Source organism: Musa acuminata, chromosome BXJ2-1 (genome assembly GCF_036884655.1).
Source record: "Musa acuminata AAA Group cultivar baxijiao chromosome BXJ2-1, Cavendish_Baxijiao_AAA, whole genome shotgun sequence".
NCBI lineage: Eukaryota > Viridiplantae > Streptophyta > Magnoliopsida > Zingiberales > Musaceae > Musa > Musa acuminata.
Window position 1 is genome coordinate 4,290,545 of NC_088338.1, and position 18,026 is coordinate 4,308,570.

Here is an 18,026-nt window from a genome sequence, read left to right on the forward strand (position 1 = left end):
TCAGAAAGTATCATCTCAGCTGTGGGATAACTTGAATGTTACTCCTCCATTGATATGATTATTGGTTTTGGCTAACGAGTTTGAATACAATAATGCATGAGGGACATGTGATGTCAGGATGACATATAGAGAATTGGACAACGGAAGCAATCATCTTATGGGTTCGATTAAGACTCCCAAACGAAAAGTCTTTGTTGGTCGGTCTTTTAGTTTCTTTGGCTTTATTTATAATGTTGGCCTATGTAGTGAGATATCACAGGGAAAAATCACTGTGGCACGATGAAAAGAAAGAGAAGAAAAAGAAGGCAGCTTCTCACAAACTTGCTTTCCCCAAACCCATCTTTCTTAGGACTCATGTTTCTTGATTCATACCACATGGTTGGAGCTTACTTGCTTTTGTTGTGTAAGCTTCATGCCCACATGAAAAAGAATATTCGCTGAAACATGGCGTATAATATGGAGTCGAGGAACACGGCTCGTGTCATTTCATCAAACAGGTGTTAGGCCATGCTTCAGCGCCGCTCTCCACACGACGTCGATGCGGTCCACGTCGATGGCGCCGACCTCGTGATGCGTCCACCCTTCCAGGCAATGCACCACCCCTCCGGCGTGGCAGGCGTGCACCACTCCTCGCTCCATCGTGTACTGCTCACAGAGGACGGAGAAGAAGAAGGTCAGTTGCCTGTGTGCCAGTGAGGAGGAGGAGCGAGCTTACTGCAGCGGCACTACCTCGCACGACCCCAGCCCTCGGACGTCCTTGGGGAGCCTCATGGCCGCCAGACTCCCGTAGGTGCAGTCCCTCCTGAAGCCGATGATGGGCGGCACCACGAACTGGTGGAAGTGCGTGCCAGGCGGCGCCCACCTCTGCTCCCTCAGCGACAGCCACTTGCCCACTATCCACGTCTGCAACCACAGCACGATAGCTTTCAAACCCCTTTCTTCCCTAAACACCCCTAATCCATCTGCAACACCCTACCTTGCAGTGCTGTGCGGCCTGGTACTTGGTGACCTGAACCAGATGGTGTTGGCAGTCCTCCGGGGCCTCCTTTTGGATCTTCAGAAACCTCTCCGTCGACAGCGTCAGCATCTGTCGACGCCATCAGATTCAGCATCCATGTGCATGGCTAAAGGCGGAAGAGATCGATGGTGGGCTTAATTACCAGTACTCGGATGTTCTTTTTGCACAGATACAGCGCAATGGCTCTTCCGAGCTTGGAGGTAGCGCCGGTCAAGAACACCTCCTTCACGTCCCTTGGGATCTCGTTGAGGATGACGGCCGCCGTCAGGGTGTTGCCATGCACGACCCGGACCTTCAGATCCGGGTGTTTGCTCACGAACAGCGTCCCCCCGCCGTTAAGCGACTCGTTCTGCATCAACATACGAACGTGCTCTTGGAATCAAACGTGTTCGACGTATTGCCTTAAAGAAATGAAGATTATGTATGTGGAAGAAGTGGATTCACGATGCAGCCTAACTTGTCTTTGCATGAGCTAGTAGATTGACAAGGGGGAAATGGACTCTCTTTTGGGTCATGCAAGCTGGTCAATGACAGAGACGAAAGAGATGCTCGAGAACCCTAAAATCCACGACCGGAAACCTAAAGGAGAGTGGTTGGCTGGTTCCCTACAATAGTCCAAACCGCCTGCCATCAATGTGGCTGATGATGGCTGTGGAGAAGGCATGGCAGCAAAGCATGACACTGAGACAGTACCATTCAATGCTCATTGCTCCATCACCAGGAAGGAAGAAGCGAAGGCAGGCAAACCAACCTTATTCAATGCTGCAAGGCTGACCACCTTCACTCCGAGCTTGTCCGCCCTAAGGATCGCGAGCTCGATCTGGTCATTGATGCCCTTCCTGGCGAACGGCAAGAAGTACTGCAACAAGCGGAAAGCCAAGTGACCGTGGTTTTCTTTGAGGGGGTGAAGGAGAAGAAGGGGAGAACGGCGACGGCGAGCACACCTGGAAGCCGTATCGCGGGACTACCCATGTCTGGTGCAGCCGACCCCTCAGGTTGTAGAAGGAGAGCAAGAAGGTCTTGGAGAACGCCCACATCAGGAGCATGACCGAGAACCCGATCGGCCATAGTAGCAGCAGGAAGAAGTTGTTGGTGAAGGGCATCGAGGAGACCGACCGGAACACGAAGGGTACGTGCATGGAGGAGATGACGTCGACGACATGCGCGAGGAAGACGAAGTCAGGAACGCGGTCGTTTCCCCCTGCATCAGGGCATGTCCTAATTGTGACTCTTCTGATCTCGTAAAGGCCTTCTTGCAGAAGATGCATAGGATCTCACCTGAGCGTATCTCCTTGTTCAGATCCCACGCCTTGTTGTGTATCGTCTTCCCCAGCAAATCAAACACAGGCATGAAGAGGCAAAAGTTGCAGTTCTTCTCCTTGTGATGGAGGCTCAGATATCTGCAAACAGATTCGAAGTGCACAGATGAATTCTCTGAAGGAATTCAAGTAGTTTCCGAATGACAACAAAATCTAATTAAAGATCAAAGGGACCCTTCCACAGGAGTGGCTAATGCTTGCTCTGTGTTCCTCTGAACCAGTCACCAGAACCACAGCTTTTAATGCAGAAGAAGACTTCCCCAGTAAATTACTACTGTGGTAAACATGCACAGACGTTGGTGCAGACAAATCTGCACTGTGGCTCAGATTACTCGGAACAGTGTATGCCTCCCTCCTTAATTTAATGGCGAGTGTCTCACCAACCACAGCTTCTACAGGGACAAAGGAAGTCAGGAGGAGAGCAGCCTAATGATGATATCATGGTCCATTGTATTGTATCAGATCTTCTCATCGAGAGAGAGGGAACATTCCCTTGATCTATGTGCTGTAAGTTCCTCCATCTGGACCACGATATTAAGTGCTGGTTGGTGCTTTGACAAATTGACCGATCCATGTTCTTCAGCAAGACCTTAAATTCTTAGGGACTTTGACATGGATCGAGTTGTTCGTGGGGCAATGCGATGCAGAGGAGGGGAGACGTGACTTACGTGGGGGAGTAAATGAGGTATCTGAGGACGGGTAGGGCGTCGAATAGGCGAGTAGGAAGCACCTCCACGTTGCTGTATCCCATGCTCCGCAGGAAGTCGAAGATGAGAACGTAGCCATACACCAAGCTCAGGGAACCATGACCCATGGCGAAGGCCCCCAGCAGTGGCGCCGCCATCACCGCGCTCAAGACGAGGTGCTCCAATGGCGTGGCGAACGCGGCTGGTCCAGCGAGCGAGAAGAAGACAGCATCATGCAGCGGTTACTCATTGCAGAAATGGAGTAGGAGGTGTTCTACTACTGCCTCTTCACGTACCTGTCAGGGACTGTGGCACCGGCGAGGAGTGGTGGATGGAGTGGTAGTGGGCGTAGAGGTAGCCGCGGTGGAAGCACCTGTGCGCCACGTAGAACAAAGGCTCCGAGACGCCGACATGAAGCAGCAGAGCGACGATGCACCCCTTGAGCTGCAGAAGTGGGAGCTCTTCCAAGGACGGAGCGGCATACAAGACCATGGATCCAAGGAGGGCTTGGAGGATGAGGAAGTTGTCCCTGGAGAAAGAAGAGAAAGATGCAGTGACAGACGGTCCATACATGGCGAGGCTCGAAGATGGACGAGGAGGACGTACCAGTCCCACTCCTTGTCGATCTGCTTGAAGTCGACGCCGTCCTCGACCACCCGGCGCCGCCGGGTGAGGAAGAGCATGTTGCCGAAGGAGAACCAGAGCTGGTACACGAGGCTCCTGAGGGCGAAGAGTAGGAGAAGGTGAAGCGACCACCCACCTGACCTCCCCTCCCTCCATTCGCACGCAGCTTTGGCCACAATCGGTCCATATAACACGTACTGCATGCACCGACACCAAGTCTTTAGATCACAGAGAATTCACAGGCGAGCAAGAAAGCACAGGGAAGGATTGCATGCCTTGTAGACTCCAAGATTCCCCCAAGGCCAGGAAGCTAAAGGAGCTTCCATTTCCTCCTCAGAACGGAAAGGAAAGACGGAGATGGAGTGTTTGTATGTCTAGTTTCGTTTCTCCTTCCCCCCTTCTCTCTCTCTCTCACTCGCCTTGTTTGATGTTGGGGCAGTTGCACTGCTGCCCCTCTATAAATAAGCAACACTCCAAGCTAAATGAGAGAAGATGGTAACTAAAGAAGAAGGGGAAATATAGATCATCTGTGGTATGTGAACCCCCCCTCTCTCTCGCTCTCTCTGTTACATTTCACTGTTGGGCTTCTTTACATATTCTCTGCTATGGGTTAGAAGCCAAAGGGAACAGCCATGAACGTACAGTTCGACCTCACCATCAATGCGCCACAGCGATCGCAATCCATCCCTCAGCGTGTCACGAGGTGCGCCGGCCAGCTTGCTCTGGATCGAGCCCAGAATCCCACCCGTCAAACTGCAGCTGTTCTCCCACGGTCCCAGTAGGTGTTGCAGCTCCATCTGCCGCTGCCATTAATGCATGGAAGCATAGGCTGAGGGCAGCACATCATAGAAGATGGACTTCCTCCTATCGGGGATGAATGGTGATGGATCATTCCGAAGAAACCGAGTGGAATTAGGTCATCCGGTGGAGCTTTGTAAACCTCCAACCGTAGTCTTCAATGGAGAAGCCTCTGGTTTTTGTTTTTGCTTGGATAGGATAAATCTTATATACTAACACATTCAATATATATATATATATATATAATGTAATTTTAATCTTTAAATTGAGGAATATTTCAGTATATGTGAACTGACCTTCTTGATGTTTAACTATATAGAATTTATTTCGTCTACTTCTATTTTTCATCTTTTGCATGAATATTCTTCGGATATATATAATTATGGTGATTAGATCATAGATGCTTTCTTAAGCATATATTTGTGAAGCCAAGAAATGATGCAATTAATATATTAATAAACCATAATGAAAAAAATTGAATCGTCTTTTATATATATATATAATTACTTTGTACCCAAACAAAGGAAAAGGAGCATTAACTGATGCAATTGTAGAGCTAATCAATCAGACAATGACTCGAAACCAAGTGTCCGTATGGACGGTGGAGGTGGCGAGGTCGGCACCGCGTCGGATGCAGACTCTCCCCGCTCCGCCATCCGAGACTTCCCGGCCGCCATGCGCGTGGGACCACGCGCCCAACGTTGACTTTCGGAGGTGGAGGAGGTGGAGGAAGAGGAGGAGGAGGCGGAGGAGGAGGACGAGGAGGAGTCGTCTCCGCGACACAGGGCGTGTACTGATCCGGACGCGTAAAGCATGGGCATGTTAATTGCCCATGTGGGTGGTGCGGAAGCGATGGTCATTAAACTCCGGCAACCACCCACCCACCCACCCCACCCTGTCCCTTCCTTTGCGCTGCGCTATCTGCGACCACACCCACAGCGTCAATCAACGCATCACCTACACGCTCTCGTATCTATCGCTTCAACATTGAAGAGGCCAGCGATCGGAGGCAGTCAAACAACGGGGGGCAGCTGTTTGCTCCCAACATTCACGCCAAAACACACACTCTCTCTCTCTATTTGTGATCCGAGAGAGGTAACAAGTGACAGTCAATTAGGTCAACTGAATGGTTGAGCATCCCAGAAAATTTATCATCGTTGTCATATTATCACTACAGGAATTGGGTTCAAGCTTTCCCCGTCCCTTTTCATCAATGGACTCCTGAAGGAGTGCGATATCTATCTCTGAGATCTTAAAACAGTAAAAGTAAATAAAAAAAGGAAACAAATTCCGTCATCCCATTTCGAGGACTAAGTTTCAACGTATGACCGGCACAAGACGATCTCCTCCATCAATGATCCATGAAACGAAAAAAGGAGGCGAGAAAGCGAAAGACGACGTGTTTAGGTATCTTCGGGTGTCCGACCCGTCGAGGGACGAGTGATGTGACATAGCATAGGGTTGGTTGGGAATCCATACACGAAAAGCACAGATGCAAGCAATCAATGCGGGGGGAGTGTATTGATGTGGATGTTGCATCTTTCAATCAACCGAACCAACATCGCGAGGAACCTTCGACTCTCTTGCCACGTTGGTCAACGTCCTGTGCATAAATGGAATGTTGAGCACTCACTCGTGTCGCTTGATTTCCTCATTCCGGCATTTAATGCTTAATAATGATGATGTTATACACGTTAAACGTTAAACCTTGTTATCGTTGTTATTTACGCTTTCCGATAATGTCGGATCTATCTCAACAACATTGAGATAAAACCTTTTTTTCCCTAAAGAGTCATTTCTTTTGCATTCGGCCGAAGAATCTCCATCTCAAGATTGATCGTTTGGAAGATTTTATAGTTTTATTAGATCAAACGGAACGCATAAATAAAATAGTGTGAAATTGATAATCATTGAGGCTAAATATCATTGATATCATTGTCAACACGACGTGTCCATTATTTGTATACACAGAATCGTCCGAGGTGGAAAACAACTCATCCCGAGATGTCACATACACAAAGTCAAAGTTGGGAGAAGCTTCTCGAGTCGATTCTGGAGTTGAGGGTATGTCTGTCAAGCGATCATACCGCCTACTGTCATGTGTCAAGCGGTGATACCACACAGTAATGACGATGATATCATTAGTACCCCGAAAAATCGAGATAAGACACTTTTTGGCTCTAATTTTGAAGTCATTGGGGCCTATAAATACCCCACCCTTTTCTGCATGAAAGGCACAAACTATTGGCATAATCTTGAGTCTTTGAAGTGTTAAAGTATTGTAAAAGTGCTAGAGTCCTCCTCCTCCATTTCTAAGTGTTAAGATCATTCAAGAGAGGTGATTTGCTTTTCAATTTGTTCAATTTACATTACTGCATGCTTCCTTAACACTCTCTTTGCACTCTTATAAAAGCTTTCAAGTTCAATTTCTTTTCGAAACGGATTGAATCGAAACGAATATTTTTCGGAATCAACGCTTTTCTTCTATGTACTCATTCACCCCCCCTTCTTAGTGCCGCTCTTGATCCTAACATTATCAAAGTTTGAGTACTCATTAATAGTGGTAGAGAGAAAGTCACTATTAGAGTAAAAGATTGAAGATTCAACATGTGCAAAAAAATGTAATGTCTATAAAATATATACACATGATGTTCAATGTAATGTTAAGCTTGGTGATCTCATTTTTAATTAGTTTTTATGGTCGTTTTAATCTTTTACACACACACACACATATATATATATATATATTATGTATAGTCATTGTGCAGAGGCAAAACTATTAAAAAAAATAGATTATCTAAGTAGTCATCTTGAGTTTTCCAACTTTGCAGTGTGGTGTAAAGTATCAACCAACACAATACCCTGAAACTATCCGGTACATGATTAGATGAGCCTCTAAGATAGTATAAAGATTGGTTCGCAATAATATAATATGGGCACTTGTAGAGATTTTTTATTATAGGAATCATTTCGAATCATTTATTAGGTGATCATCGAGAGTTAATGAAGTTTATATTTGTAATTTATATTGTTTATCAAATGTTCATTGAAATATCTACACGTGAGATCTCGAGTTAAATAATTTTTTTTTTCTTCTATAAGTTTTTATAGAATTATAAAAAAATCTTAGGAAGATTGATCGCTCGCAAACGTATACACAAAAGTATCATATGATTTAGACAAAATTAATTAAATTCGTGACAGGAAAGCGTAAATAACCCGATATCAAGATGAAATAAGTGATTATAGTGAAAAAAAAAAATATAAGTAATAAAATAGTATTTTATTATTTTTGGGGATACGTGGAAAGTAAGCTTCTTCATGGACGATCTCAAACCCTTCGAGTAGACGAACGCACAGCCGATCTATACCCACCGAGTCTTCGACGTCGCGAGCAACGAAGCAGAGATGGCGAGCGCGGCGGCAGCAGCGGTGCCGTTCTGGAGGGCCGCGGGGATGACCTACATAACCTACTCCAACATCTGCGCCTCCCTCGTGCGGTCCTGCCTCAAGGAGCCCTACAAGTCCGAGACCTCTGGCCGGGAGAAGGTCCACTTCAACGTCACCAAGTGGGCCAACGGCAAGCCCGAGAAGCCCGGTTAGTTCCGTCCTTGCACCGGATGATCCCTTTGTTCTAATGGTTGGTTGATCTTGGAGCAAATTCATTGGTTTTTATCGTAAAGCAATTTTTTAGTGTCGGTTTGCGCACTCAATTTCCTTTTTCCGTTGTTAAAAAGCAGGTTTTTAAGATCATTTTTCCGTTATATTTTTTTAGGTTTTAGGAGTCGAGCTGGTTGACGATGATTAGCGTTCATGCTAAAGATACTGAATTTGTAGGTTGTTCTTATTATGTTGATACATGCCCTTGAGGGACAGGTGCATCGTTCTTTTTGTGGAGCAAGAGTTTGGTGTTCGAATCGAATAATTGGGAGTTGTGGAGACTGATTGCCTCGTCGGTGGTGGGCTAGTGATGCTTTTGGAACACTTTACACAGTATATTCAGCTAGGGCAGTCGAAATAGTCATAATTAGCTGGAAGTATGTGGGGAATTGAAGTATGCTTTTCGATCTCCTTTGATTGGTTTTATACAAGTCTACAGTGACATAGTAGTATTAGCATATACATCTTGATGTTTTGGAACTTGCAATTAAGATTTGGTAGCATGATGGTGCATTCATGATTTATGCCTTCATGTGATTTGTATAAGGCATATATATCTAATAGGCTTTTCTTATTATAAATATTTAAAATCGGAAAGATTTTTTTGACTGTCTTGATGATTGGGTGGCTTCCTAGCACAGAGATAATGAGTAGCGTCTTGGCCAGTTGTTTTCTGCATATAATTTTCTAATCAATTGATTGACATAAGGATCATACAACTAAGGATTCAGATGGAGGAAATAAGGTCAATGGTGAACCACTACTCATGTTTGGTTGCTTGGATGTACAAAGAAATGATACTTTAAAACACAATTCTAATATGTTGTACTAGCTGCAAAACATTATGTAAACTAGAAATGAAAAAAAAAAACTTAACATCATTCTCGTTTCTCGTACTGGCTTCAAAAAATTATGTGAACTATAAATGAAGAAAACTAAGGCAAAATTTTGATTAAAAAGGAAAAAAAAATCCAGGTCTTCTCATTCCTGTTTGTTGATTTGTGCTAGGACCTTTTACTCTATGCATCTTCTTATTTGGCAACTTCAATGTTGCTTGCCTCTAGACTGTAATTTCTCTTTGAGGCATCTTGTCTAGATGGTTTAGTTTTCTAAATACATTCGTTTGCATGTTTTGCTTAGCACTATTTAGTATAAACAAGTAAATGCAAATGGTTGGTAAGATGGATTTCATCTGTTGTTGCCGTGGTTATAACTAAAGTGGGGAAGGAGAACAATAACATTGGTAAAGATTATCCCGTTGATAAAGTCATTTTTGTGTAAAAAAAGATGATGTAAATGAAATGTTGTGTACATGATTTCAAACACAACAACAAGGGAGCTAGAGATGTTTTGGGAACAAATAGTTAGCATGGAGGGTATTAAATCTTATTGACTATGCAAAAAATTTTCAGACCATACTAAGGCATGGCTAAATGGTGTAGAGGTTCTAGAGCTTCCTAACTGTAAAGTCAGATTTTGGTTGTTTGAGGTGGATGTTGCTCAGAGCCAACTGAGATCCTTTTCCGCTTTTGTCCTAGGAAGTTGATGAATGACTTGTCCTCGTGTGCTTCCAAAATCTGCAAGATTGTGTTGAGGCGTTCTTGACAAGGCCCCTCTGATTCTTAAGTTAGTAGGTGATTCAGATGATTCGGCTAACTTTATTAAATTTATAGAAAGGGTTGTGTCTTGGGAACGTACATGAGAAACCCTTCTACAGTGAGCTTCGGGTATTGTTACCTCTGCCAAAAGGTGCCAATTATAACGATAGTGGTGTTCTTCTTTTAGACTTAGCTACTGTCGTGATGCACTGAATTTGGGCCATGACAACTTCCGGCTCGCTCAGCCACGTTCTACTATTCGTGTGGCGTTGATGTGCAGGCCACTTTGCGCCAAGGTGTTGGCCACCTGGCATCGAGGTGTCAATCATGTCGTTATTCCTCTATTACTACCATATATGAATTATAATAATTTTTTATTTCTAATAGATTGTTCTCCCATAAAAGATTCATTGATTTATCTCATGTATTGATAAGCGTTCTCTGGTACTATATTTTACTGCTTATGCCTTTACAACAGAAGTACCTTGCCTATCTTTCTCTCTTCTTACACTATATGTTTTGCATTCTTTTCATCTAATCAAAGGAAGAGCAGTGAAAGATAGTACATTATTTATATCTTTACTATTTTGACACACTTTAAGTTGATGGGATCAGCTTTCAAGGGGTGAAACTATCCAGCACCAAATGTCCATGGTTGTGGAGTAAAAGTTGTATTAGCTTAATCTGATTGATGACACATGTGCCAGATTAACTAATTTTGGGCAGTGGATTTCCCAAAACGTGATAATTGATCACCCATTGATCCATACTTTAATTAGATTGTTTGATTTTCTTTGTTTGCATATGCTGGTAGTTTATGTTTTTGCTGTTAGGTGACATATTGTATTTTAAACTTGGGTGTCTTAGTGATTAAATTCATTTATCTTTGGCTACCCAACTTTAATTGCTTAACAATTAAACCAATACCATATTGTGAGTTCTAAAGGTTGCTACGGTGCAGCATCTTCATTGTATCACTTTTATCTAGCTGAATAAAAAATGTTGGTTGTCATGTTAATTTGTTAACTGCATATAAAACTTTGTTGACCTGAGGCTATTATCTGGGAAAGATCATTTGTGAATTTGATATTATATCTCTTCAATGTTTCCAAGTGGACTGATAGATTTCTGTCCAACTCTCTTTCTTTTCTCTTTCTCTTAGGCGATCTTCAAAACTGCATGGATGCTTAACAATTAGATAGTACATACTAAAGTTGGCTACCCAACTTTAATTGCTTAACAATTAAACCAATACCATATTGTGAGTTCTAAAGGTTGCTACGGTGCAGCATCTTCATTGTATCACTTTTATCTAGCTGAATAAAAAATGTTGGTTGTCATGTTAATTTGTTAACTGCATATAAAACTTTGTTGACCTGAGGCTATTATCTGGGAAAGATCATTTGTGAATTTGATATTATATCTCTTCAATGTTTCCAAGTGGACTGATAGATTTCTGTCCAACTCTCTTTCTTTTCTCTTTCTCTTAGGCGATCTTCAAAACTGCATGGATGCTTAACAATTAGATAGTACATACTAAAGTTGGCTACCCAACTTTAATTGCTTAACAATTAAACCAATACCATATTGTGAGTTCTAAAGGTTGCTACGGTGCAGCATCTTCATTGTTTCGCTTTTATCTAGCTGAATAAAAATTGTTGGTTGTCATGTTAATTTGTTAACTGCATATAAAACTTTGTTGACCTGAGGCTATTATCTGGGAAAAGATCATTTGTGAATTTGATATTATATCTCTTCAATGTTTCCAAGTGGACTGATAGATTTCTGCCCAACTCTCTTTCTTTTCTCTTTCTCTTTAGTTTCATTTTTTGTTTGTTCCTTGTTTTTTGTTTAATTTTCTTTTTGCTTTGCTTCAAAACTGCTGATCTTAGGCGATCTTCATCCAAAACCACCCTACTCATCCTCTTTTTCTGCTTATGCCGATGTGTGTCATTTAGCCTGAGAGAAATACGAAAAGAAACCTTATGGACGCCATTTATTATCCGATGCATGGATGCTTGGTTGTGTGTTTACAACTGAAATAGCTAGTTGCACTCTATGCCTTCTTCCTCTTATTTCTTGCCACCCACTCATGATTTTATGAATCACACTAGTTTTAGTAAAATGTTACTCCTCTTGGTAAATTCCTCGGTACCAATTTCTTGTTTGCCATTCGTTCGGATTCATTGGCGGATTGATCTTCATGTCAAGGTTCTCACATCCTTTGTTTACCTCCTTGCAGCGGAGCACTCATATGCACTTCTGCCTTGGCTGATTGCTGGCCCAGTGAATAAAGCTTCTATGTTGCTACAAATGCAAACTAATGCCTACCTTGCTGGGATGTGTGATTCAGTGGTTGTCTACTTTGTGTGTTCCTTCACCTGCACACAGATGTTTGATATGCACACAGTTCACTATCGGAAGTATCTTAGAATGTCCTAACCTTTGGTGTGATGAATAACATTGCTTTAAACAGGAGTTGACGGTATGCTTCTTTGCGTAGGATGGAGGTGACCGGATCCGTTCGTCTGAACCGAGATCCGCACCGTCGATCAGAAGCTGCACGCATTTGAAGAAACAGGAACGGCTCATCGACGGTCCTGTACGTCTCGAGAAACCCGGATTCGTTCTCAAAGAAACATGATTATGTATTTATGTGGGTAAGAATAACATACGATATATAGGGATTTTAAGCAACAACTTGAATTCCTTGTCTCACATATAAATAGGAAAAGAAGCCAAGAAATAACAAGAGCCAATGAAGCTGAAGTCATCAAAATATCCTGCACCGATTCCTACTCCGCTCTCAAATCAATCATTTTAAACCGCTTTATAATATCCCCCCCCTCCCCCTCTCTCTCCCCCGTAACCGCCTTTCGCCCCTTGCACGGTGAGCTATCGCGAGTGGTGGGGATAGGGATTGGTCGAGAGATCTCGATAGGGAAGGAAGGATGCTGCTATCCATGGAGTCTGTCGTCGCCCGCCCTTCTTCCGCCCCCCGCCTGAAGCCCCCTCTTCCCCTCCGCCACCTCCGCGGCCTCGGCTTCGGTGCAGGCCCCCTCATCGTTCGAGGGCGGTGGCGGTCCCTCGATTTGAGCGTCGCCGTGGCGCGGAACGGAGCCTTGTCGACCAATTCTGCGCCGGTGAGACACTCGCTTCTCCTTGGTTCGACTTTTTCTTCTTGTTGTTTTAGGATCAATTCGATCCCCGTTTGGAGGATTCTCTTATGTTTCCTTCCATTTCTCTGCCAATCGATCCGCCTCTTTCATTGTGCGTGATTAGTTTTGTTTTGTTATCTTGGTACGGTTGTTATCTTTTTGCAATATTCTCTAAATAATACGAGCCTTCCACTTGCAAGAACAGCAGCATGACAACCACCTTCACTGTCAGCAAAGTGAGTTGAAGTCATTCACAAATTATTGACCGTTCTATGTTCCCTGTCTCGTTTCCTCATGCTTAATTTAAGAAATTAAAACGAGCTGAAAAGCTGATTATATGGGAAGAGTGTTGCAAGTTAAAGGCAGGTGTATGAGGAAAAGATCATTTACATCTAGATGATGCAAAAAAGTGTTTTGAAATGCTAAGATTACAGCAAATGATATAGGTTGTCCGGATTTCTTCTAAGTTGCAATCAAGGGTTCAGCCCATTTTACAACCGTCAAATTCTGTTGAACTAGTGTTGGACTAATCTTAGTCTCAGTGTATTTATCTTTATTAAGTCCATGAAACCTTCCCACTAAGGCTAAATTATTTTCCTAATTTTTATTGTCACACGACACTAATTTGTAAGTTGCTTGTTTTCTTCCAAGTAGCATTGGAGATAAATAAACCTGCTCCCATACAAGATAGTTGTTAATTAAATTTTTTTATTTTACTGATTTGCAGCAAAGCAATGGTGTGTACACAGTGGGTGATTTTATGACCAAAAAGGAAGATCTGTGTGTTGTGAAGCCTAGCACTTCGGTTGATGAAGGTACTTTCTGTACCTTCTTTTTGCGCTTCTTCAATCTCTAACTGAATAGCTTACCCATCCATTGATGTAAACAGCACTGGAGTTATTAGTTGAGAATAGAATTACTGGCTTTCCTGTCATTGATGACAACTGGAACTTGGTATGAACTTTTTTCTATTTTTTATGCTTTTCTTGATGATATTCTTGTCTTTCATGCTAAAAATCATGTGTGTTTCCAATGATTGAGCATTCGATGGAGATCTTTTCTTCACCAGTAAAGTTCTTATCTTATTTTATTATTTACTAAATTGTCCTATCTTGAGTTTGTGTGTTCAAAGTTTAATACACTACTATTTCTTTTCTTGAGACGTGGATATGTGTACATCAAGATGTCCCAAATGTAAGCGGTTATTGTGAAAACTGATGGTTCTATATATCATGTGTTTTTTTGTGTGCTGTGCATAATGATATCACTTCTTTTTTCTTTCTTTTAGGTGTTTTATAGGAATACAGATAATAGTGGGCTTTTAGTACATCAGCTGGACGCATCAATATGCTTATTCTTTGTTTTATATAGTTAGTTAATTTGAATGGATACTCTAAAAGGACAGAATGGAATAATTGGAAAAATAGAGACTATGAAGATGAAAAGACTTAGATAAGTTTCCTGTTTGAGAGAGTGAAGAAAAACATGAGAGAGAGAGAGAGAGAGAAGAAAAAATAGGGATGAAGAATGGTGATGGGTGCAATTTTGTGGCAGTGGTCTGTTCTCCTCTTGTCTCACTGAGGATCTTTTTGATTTGTGGCCAGAAATTATTCATTATGCTTATTTTCTGTTCAATTTGTTTATTTTCTTTATCATTAACTGGTTATGTTCACATTTTGAGTGTTTGTCTTATGGTCGCCTCCTTTTTTTTTTTTTTTTGGCTTTGCAGGTTGGTGTTGTTTCGGACTATGATTTGTTAGCTCTGGACTCTGTTTCAGGTTTTCTTCACTGTCTTTTTTTTTTACCAAAACTTTTATTTACTAGTATCTGTTTCCTAAATAAAGTACTGGAAATATAGGAAACTAGGTAACTTTTCTTCTTGGATGTGCCTCTCAGGAGAGCTTCCAGTTGTTTAAATTCTAATGGTGTTCTCATGTTTCTGGTTCACCAAGCAATACTGTTCAGATTATTTGTTAAGTGATTGCAACCTATTATGCATTTCATATTTTCGGGAAGCACATACAACTTGTTACCTCGTACAAGTGTTGAGCATGTGCTCTACACGTGAAAACATTTTGTGCACGGTAGATCTGTTGAAATGTGCTTGGCAGCCATGATGTGCACACTTTCCATTATAATTGACAATCGGTAAGATATGACTAAGTTTTTCTATTCTTTTGACCCTTGTGCCATATATATGATGAGAGACGCAACCCAAGCCTCTTGCAGATCATGCTTTTGCTTTTAATTTGAATTATATATAATAGGATTTCTTGGCAATATTGGTGATATTAGTTATGTCTATTAAAAGGTTGACAGATTTCTTTTGCTCAATGGTGACAAAAAATCTATGTAGCAAATCCCAAATAATCGGGATATTACATGTTGTTGTCTATTGCAAGGTTGCTTAGCTATTCAGACACAGGGTTTGTGAACACAGGCTTTCCAACATTATGGGCACAAGATTCTGCATGCAAATTATAGTAGAATTTGATGGCAAGCAAGGAATACATTTGTTTGAGCAATTTTTTCAGCCTTGTCAACGTGGATAGATGTTTGTTTTTGAAGAGATTACTTATCTTGAATGCCAGATTGCTAAGTCCCTTTTGGTAGGTCATCTAGATTGTCAGTCCCTTTTAATAGGTCATCTAAATTGTTAATTATTTGGTAAAGTTGGAAGTCTGGGAAATATGATATCGTCACACTATAGGTTCTTCAATAGTGCTGATTGTGTTTGGTGTTAGCACCCCTATTTTAGGTTAAAATATAATACAATTGTTAGTTAAACTTATCAAAGGAAGAAAATTTTGTTTCTAGAAGTAAATTCTGTCAGCAAGAATATCAGAACTAGTTATTTATTTTAGAAGAATCTCATAAACTGAATACATTAGATTCCATTGTTACATATCTCAAGTTATCTTTCAATCTTCCCTTTATTTCTTCAGTCCATCTATTTTCAGATATAAATATCTTTTGCCTCTGCATCAAGGAGTATTGATTTATGGTTAAATTTCCATCTTAGTACAGTACAATATCAAAAATTTCCTTTTCTTCTCAGGTAGTGGACGGGTTGAAACAAGCATGTTTCCTGAGGTTGATAGTACATGGAAAGTATGCATAATTTTGTTTCATGTGATAGATATGATTCCTTAATATAGTTGATAGAAATTTTTTGCTTAGTAATAATTGATAGACCGTTTTATTATAAAGTTCTGTTCATTGTGATATGTTTGAAGTTTGTTTTGGGAAAAGGAAAGGTTAATTGTTGTCTGGGTTTTTCTGATATTAGAGAGAACCAAGTAACATACAATTTTTATAATTCAGTCTGTATACTTCATGGACATAATAGGTAGTGAAAAATATAGAATATGTATACATAAGAATGTGACTTTTAATTAAGTAGGAGAAACAAAAAGAATAACTAGTTATAGTCAAGTCAACAGACTTAGAGGTGTGTGACCTATTTTTTAATACTCTCATGATATCTTCTTGGTTTTCTGACTTTCTCTTTAGATTTAAAGCTTCTAGAGCTCATATCTTTGTCGTTCCTATACATGGAGTGGATTTTTGGATCTAAAAGTGGTATCCAAAATCTTGAGATTATCGTATGGCTGACGGAATCATTATCCCGACGACTTGGTCTAAGTTTTATTGCTGAACATAGCTACAAGTTCTGGTGGGAGGCATATGCCTCGTAATATATGGTAATGTTAGAAAAAGGGTTGTTTTGAAAAGAAAAAACTTATGCATGATTCTAGATGTATTGAAGAAGGCAAGATTTGATATAATAGAATTACAAGTATAACAAGTCATAATGTCCCAACTATTTTGAGCTGGCTACATAGATCATTTGCCATCATTGAACTATGTGCAAAGTGATATTCTCATTTAATTTAAGGACATTTCAATCTTTATTTATAGTTTTTAATAAAATTCACTTAGGTCTTCATTTACCTTTCCTTGCACTACTAATACTAATTGTCTCACCTTAATATTCATATTAGTTTAGATGTACTTATTTTGCTAATTTAGTTACGCAATAACGAGTTCTGGTGTTTACACTATCTACGATGTAAGATCCCTTGCAAGTAGTTTCTCCTTGGTAACAATGCCATCCCTTGGACTGGAATTTGTTTCGTCAATGTTTAATGCTGTTTCACATTGGGTCCTTGTAGAACATGCTGGTTCATCACATCAGTATTTATGGTCTCTTTTTTCGGTTTTCATGCCTATTCTAAAATGTCATAAGTGCTCTTATTAGGTTTATGAAGAAATATATAATACAAAAGAAATCCAATAAGCTATTCGTACACACTACATTATGCCTCGGAAAGCTGTAACTCACATTTGCATCCTGTTACAGACATTTAATGAAGTCCAGAAGCTGTTAGGTAAAACTAACGGTAAAGTTATTGGTGATGTGATGACTTCTGCCCCTCTTGTGGTTCGTGAAACTACCAACCTCGAAGACGCTGCAAGGTTTTACATGTTCAATCATATGCTAAACTCTCATTGTTAATTTTTTTCTGCCTCAAGCCAATGCTAAAGCGACCCATCATTTCTAATTCCAGGATATTACTTGCAACAAAATATCGCAGACTTCCAGTTGTCGACAGCGCTGGTAGATTGGTATGTCTGAGTATCAACTTTAGGTTCCTTTTCTTATTTCTCTCAGGCACTTGTCATGATAGGTATTCCATGTTGAAGGTTGGGATCATCACAAGAGGAAATGTAGTCAGAGCAGCACTCCAAATAAAGCATGCAAATGAAAGAAATTCCCAAGTCTAGGATGAAATCACAAAGTTTGCAGTTACTTTTAACAAGATCATGATGCAGCTGATCACTTCATTGCACTTACTATCTCAACATTTTTAGGAAGGTATGCAATATGGTAGTCATTGAATATGCTCTTTGATGTATGAATAGACTACAGCCATAATAATATGACAATGAAGTCTCAGCTATTTACCATATTTATGTTCTCTTAGACAACCTTCAACTACGTTAGTCTTTTCATTAGTCCTAGTAAAAGATGAAATTTTGGCAAATTTGAATTGTGTTTGCTATTGCCAACGATGGTCATATGCTGAAGCAGTGTTTGTAACCTATGTATTAAGTTATGCTTATTGATTTCCATATGCCAAAGGAAATACCCTATTGCTGTA

The 18,026-nt window shown here is 41.0% G+C and overlaps 2 protein-coding genes across 3 annotated transcripts; one reads left to right on the plus strand and one right to left on the minus strand.

The window, feature by feature from the left end:
- Positions 1-296: 296 nt before the first annotated feature.
- On the minus strand, positions 297-4,084 carry LOC135598519 (very-long-chain aldehyde decarbonylase GL1-2-like). Its single transcript, XM_065092442.1, has 11 exons — positions 3,923-4,084; positions 3,630-3,844; positions 3,320-3,552; positions 3,006-3,225; positions 2,297-2,418; positions 1,963-2,219; positions 1,770-1,877; positions 1,161-1,367; positions 977-1,087; positions 730-903; positions 297-645 (listed from the first exon to the last, which is right to left on the minus strand). The coding sequence occupies exons 1-11, from the start codon at positions 3,971-3,973 to the stop codon at positions 490-492; spliced, it is 1,854 nt and encodes a 617-aa protein (XP_064948514.1). The 5' UTR covers positions 3,974-4,084; the 3' UTR covers positions 297-489.
- Positions 4,085-7,787: 3,703 nt separating this feature from the next.
- On the plus strand, positions 7,788-18,026 carry LOC135598520 (CBS domain-containing protein CBSX1, chloroplastic-like). 2 transcript variants are annotated; one of them, XM_065092443.1, is made up of 10 exons: positions 7,788-8,043; positions 11,946-12,305; positions 12,433-12,846; positions 13,589-13,676; positions 13,751-13,815; positions 14,591-14,639; positions 15,920-15,972; positions 17,225-17,340; positions 17,433-17,490; positions 17,553-18,026. In XM_065092443.1, exons 3-10 carry the CDS (start codon positions 12,655-12,657, stop codon positions 17,628-17,630), a joined length of 699 nt encoding a protein of 232 aa, XP_064948515.1. In that variant the 5' UTR covers positions 7,788-8,043; positions 11,946-12,305; positions 12,433-12,654; the 3' UTR covers positions 17,631-18,026. The 2 variants fall into 2 exon arrangements, with proteins under 2 accessions (XP_064948515.1, XP_064948516.1); XM_065092444.1 differs by having other exon boundaries at positions 17,569-18,026.

Excerpts from the sequence above, each read along its gene's own strand:
- LOC135598519 (XM_065092442.1), bottom strand. The coding sequence starts at position 3,973 with ATGGAAGCTCCTTTAGCTTCCTGGCCTTGGGGGAATCTTGGAGTCTAC. Across the intron at positions 3,553-3,629 it reads ATCGACAAGGAGTGGGACTG|GGACAACTTCCTCATCCTCC; the intron begins GTACGTCCTCCT and ends TTCTTTCTCCAG. Across the intron at positions 1,878-1,962 it reads TCCCGCGATACGGCTTCCAG|TACTTCTTGCCGTTCGCCAG; the intron begins GTGTGCTCGCCG and ends CGCTTGTTGCAG.
- LOC135598520 (XM_065092444.1), top strand. The coding sequence starts at position 12,655 with ATGCTGCTATCCATGGAGTCTGTCGTCGCCCGCCCTTCTTCCGCCCCC. Across the intron at positions 12,847-13,588 it reads TGTCGACCAATTCTGCGCCG|CAAAGCAATGGTGTGTACAC; the intron begins GTGAGACACTCG and ends ACTGATTTGCAG. Across the intron at positions 15,973-17,224 it reads AGGTTGATAGTACATGGAAA|ACATTTAATGAAGTCCAGAA; the intron begins GTATGCATAATT and ends ATCCTGTTACAG.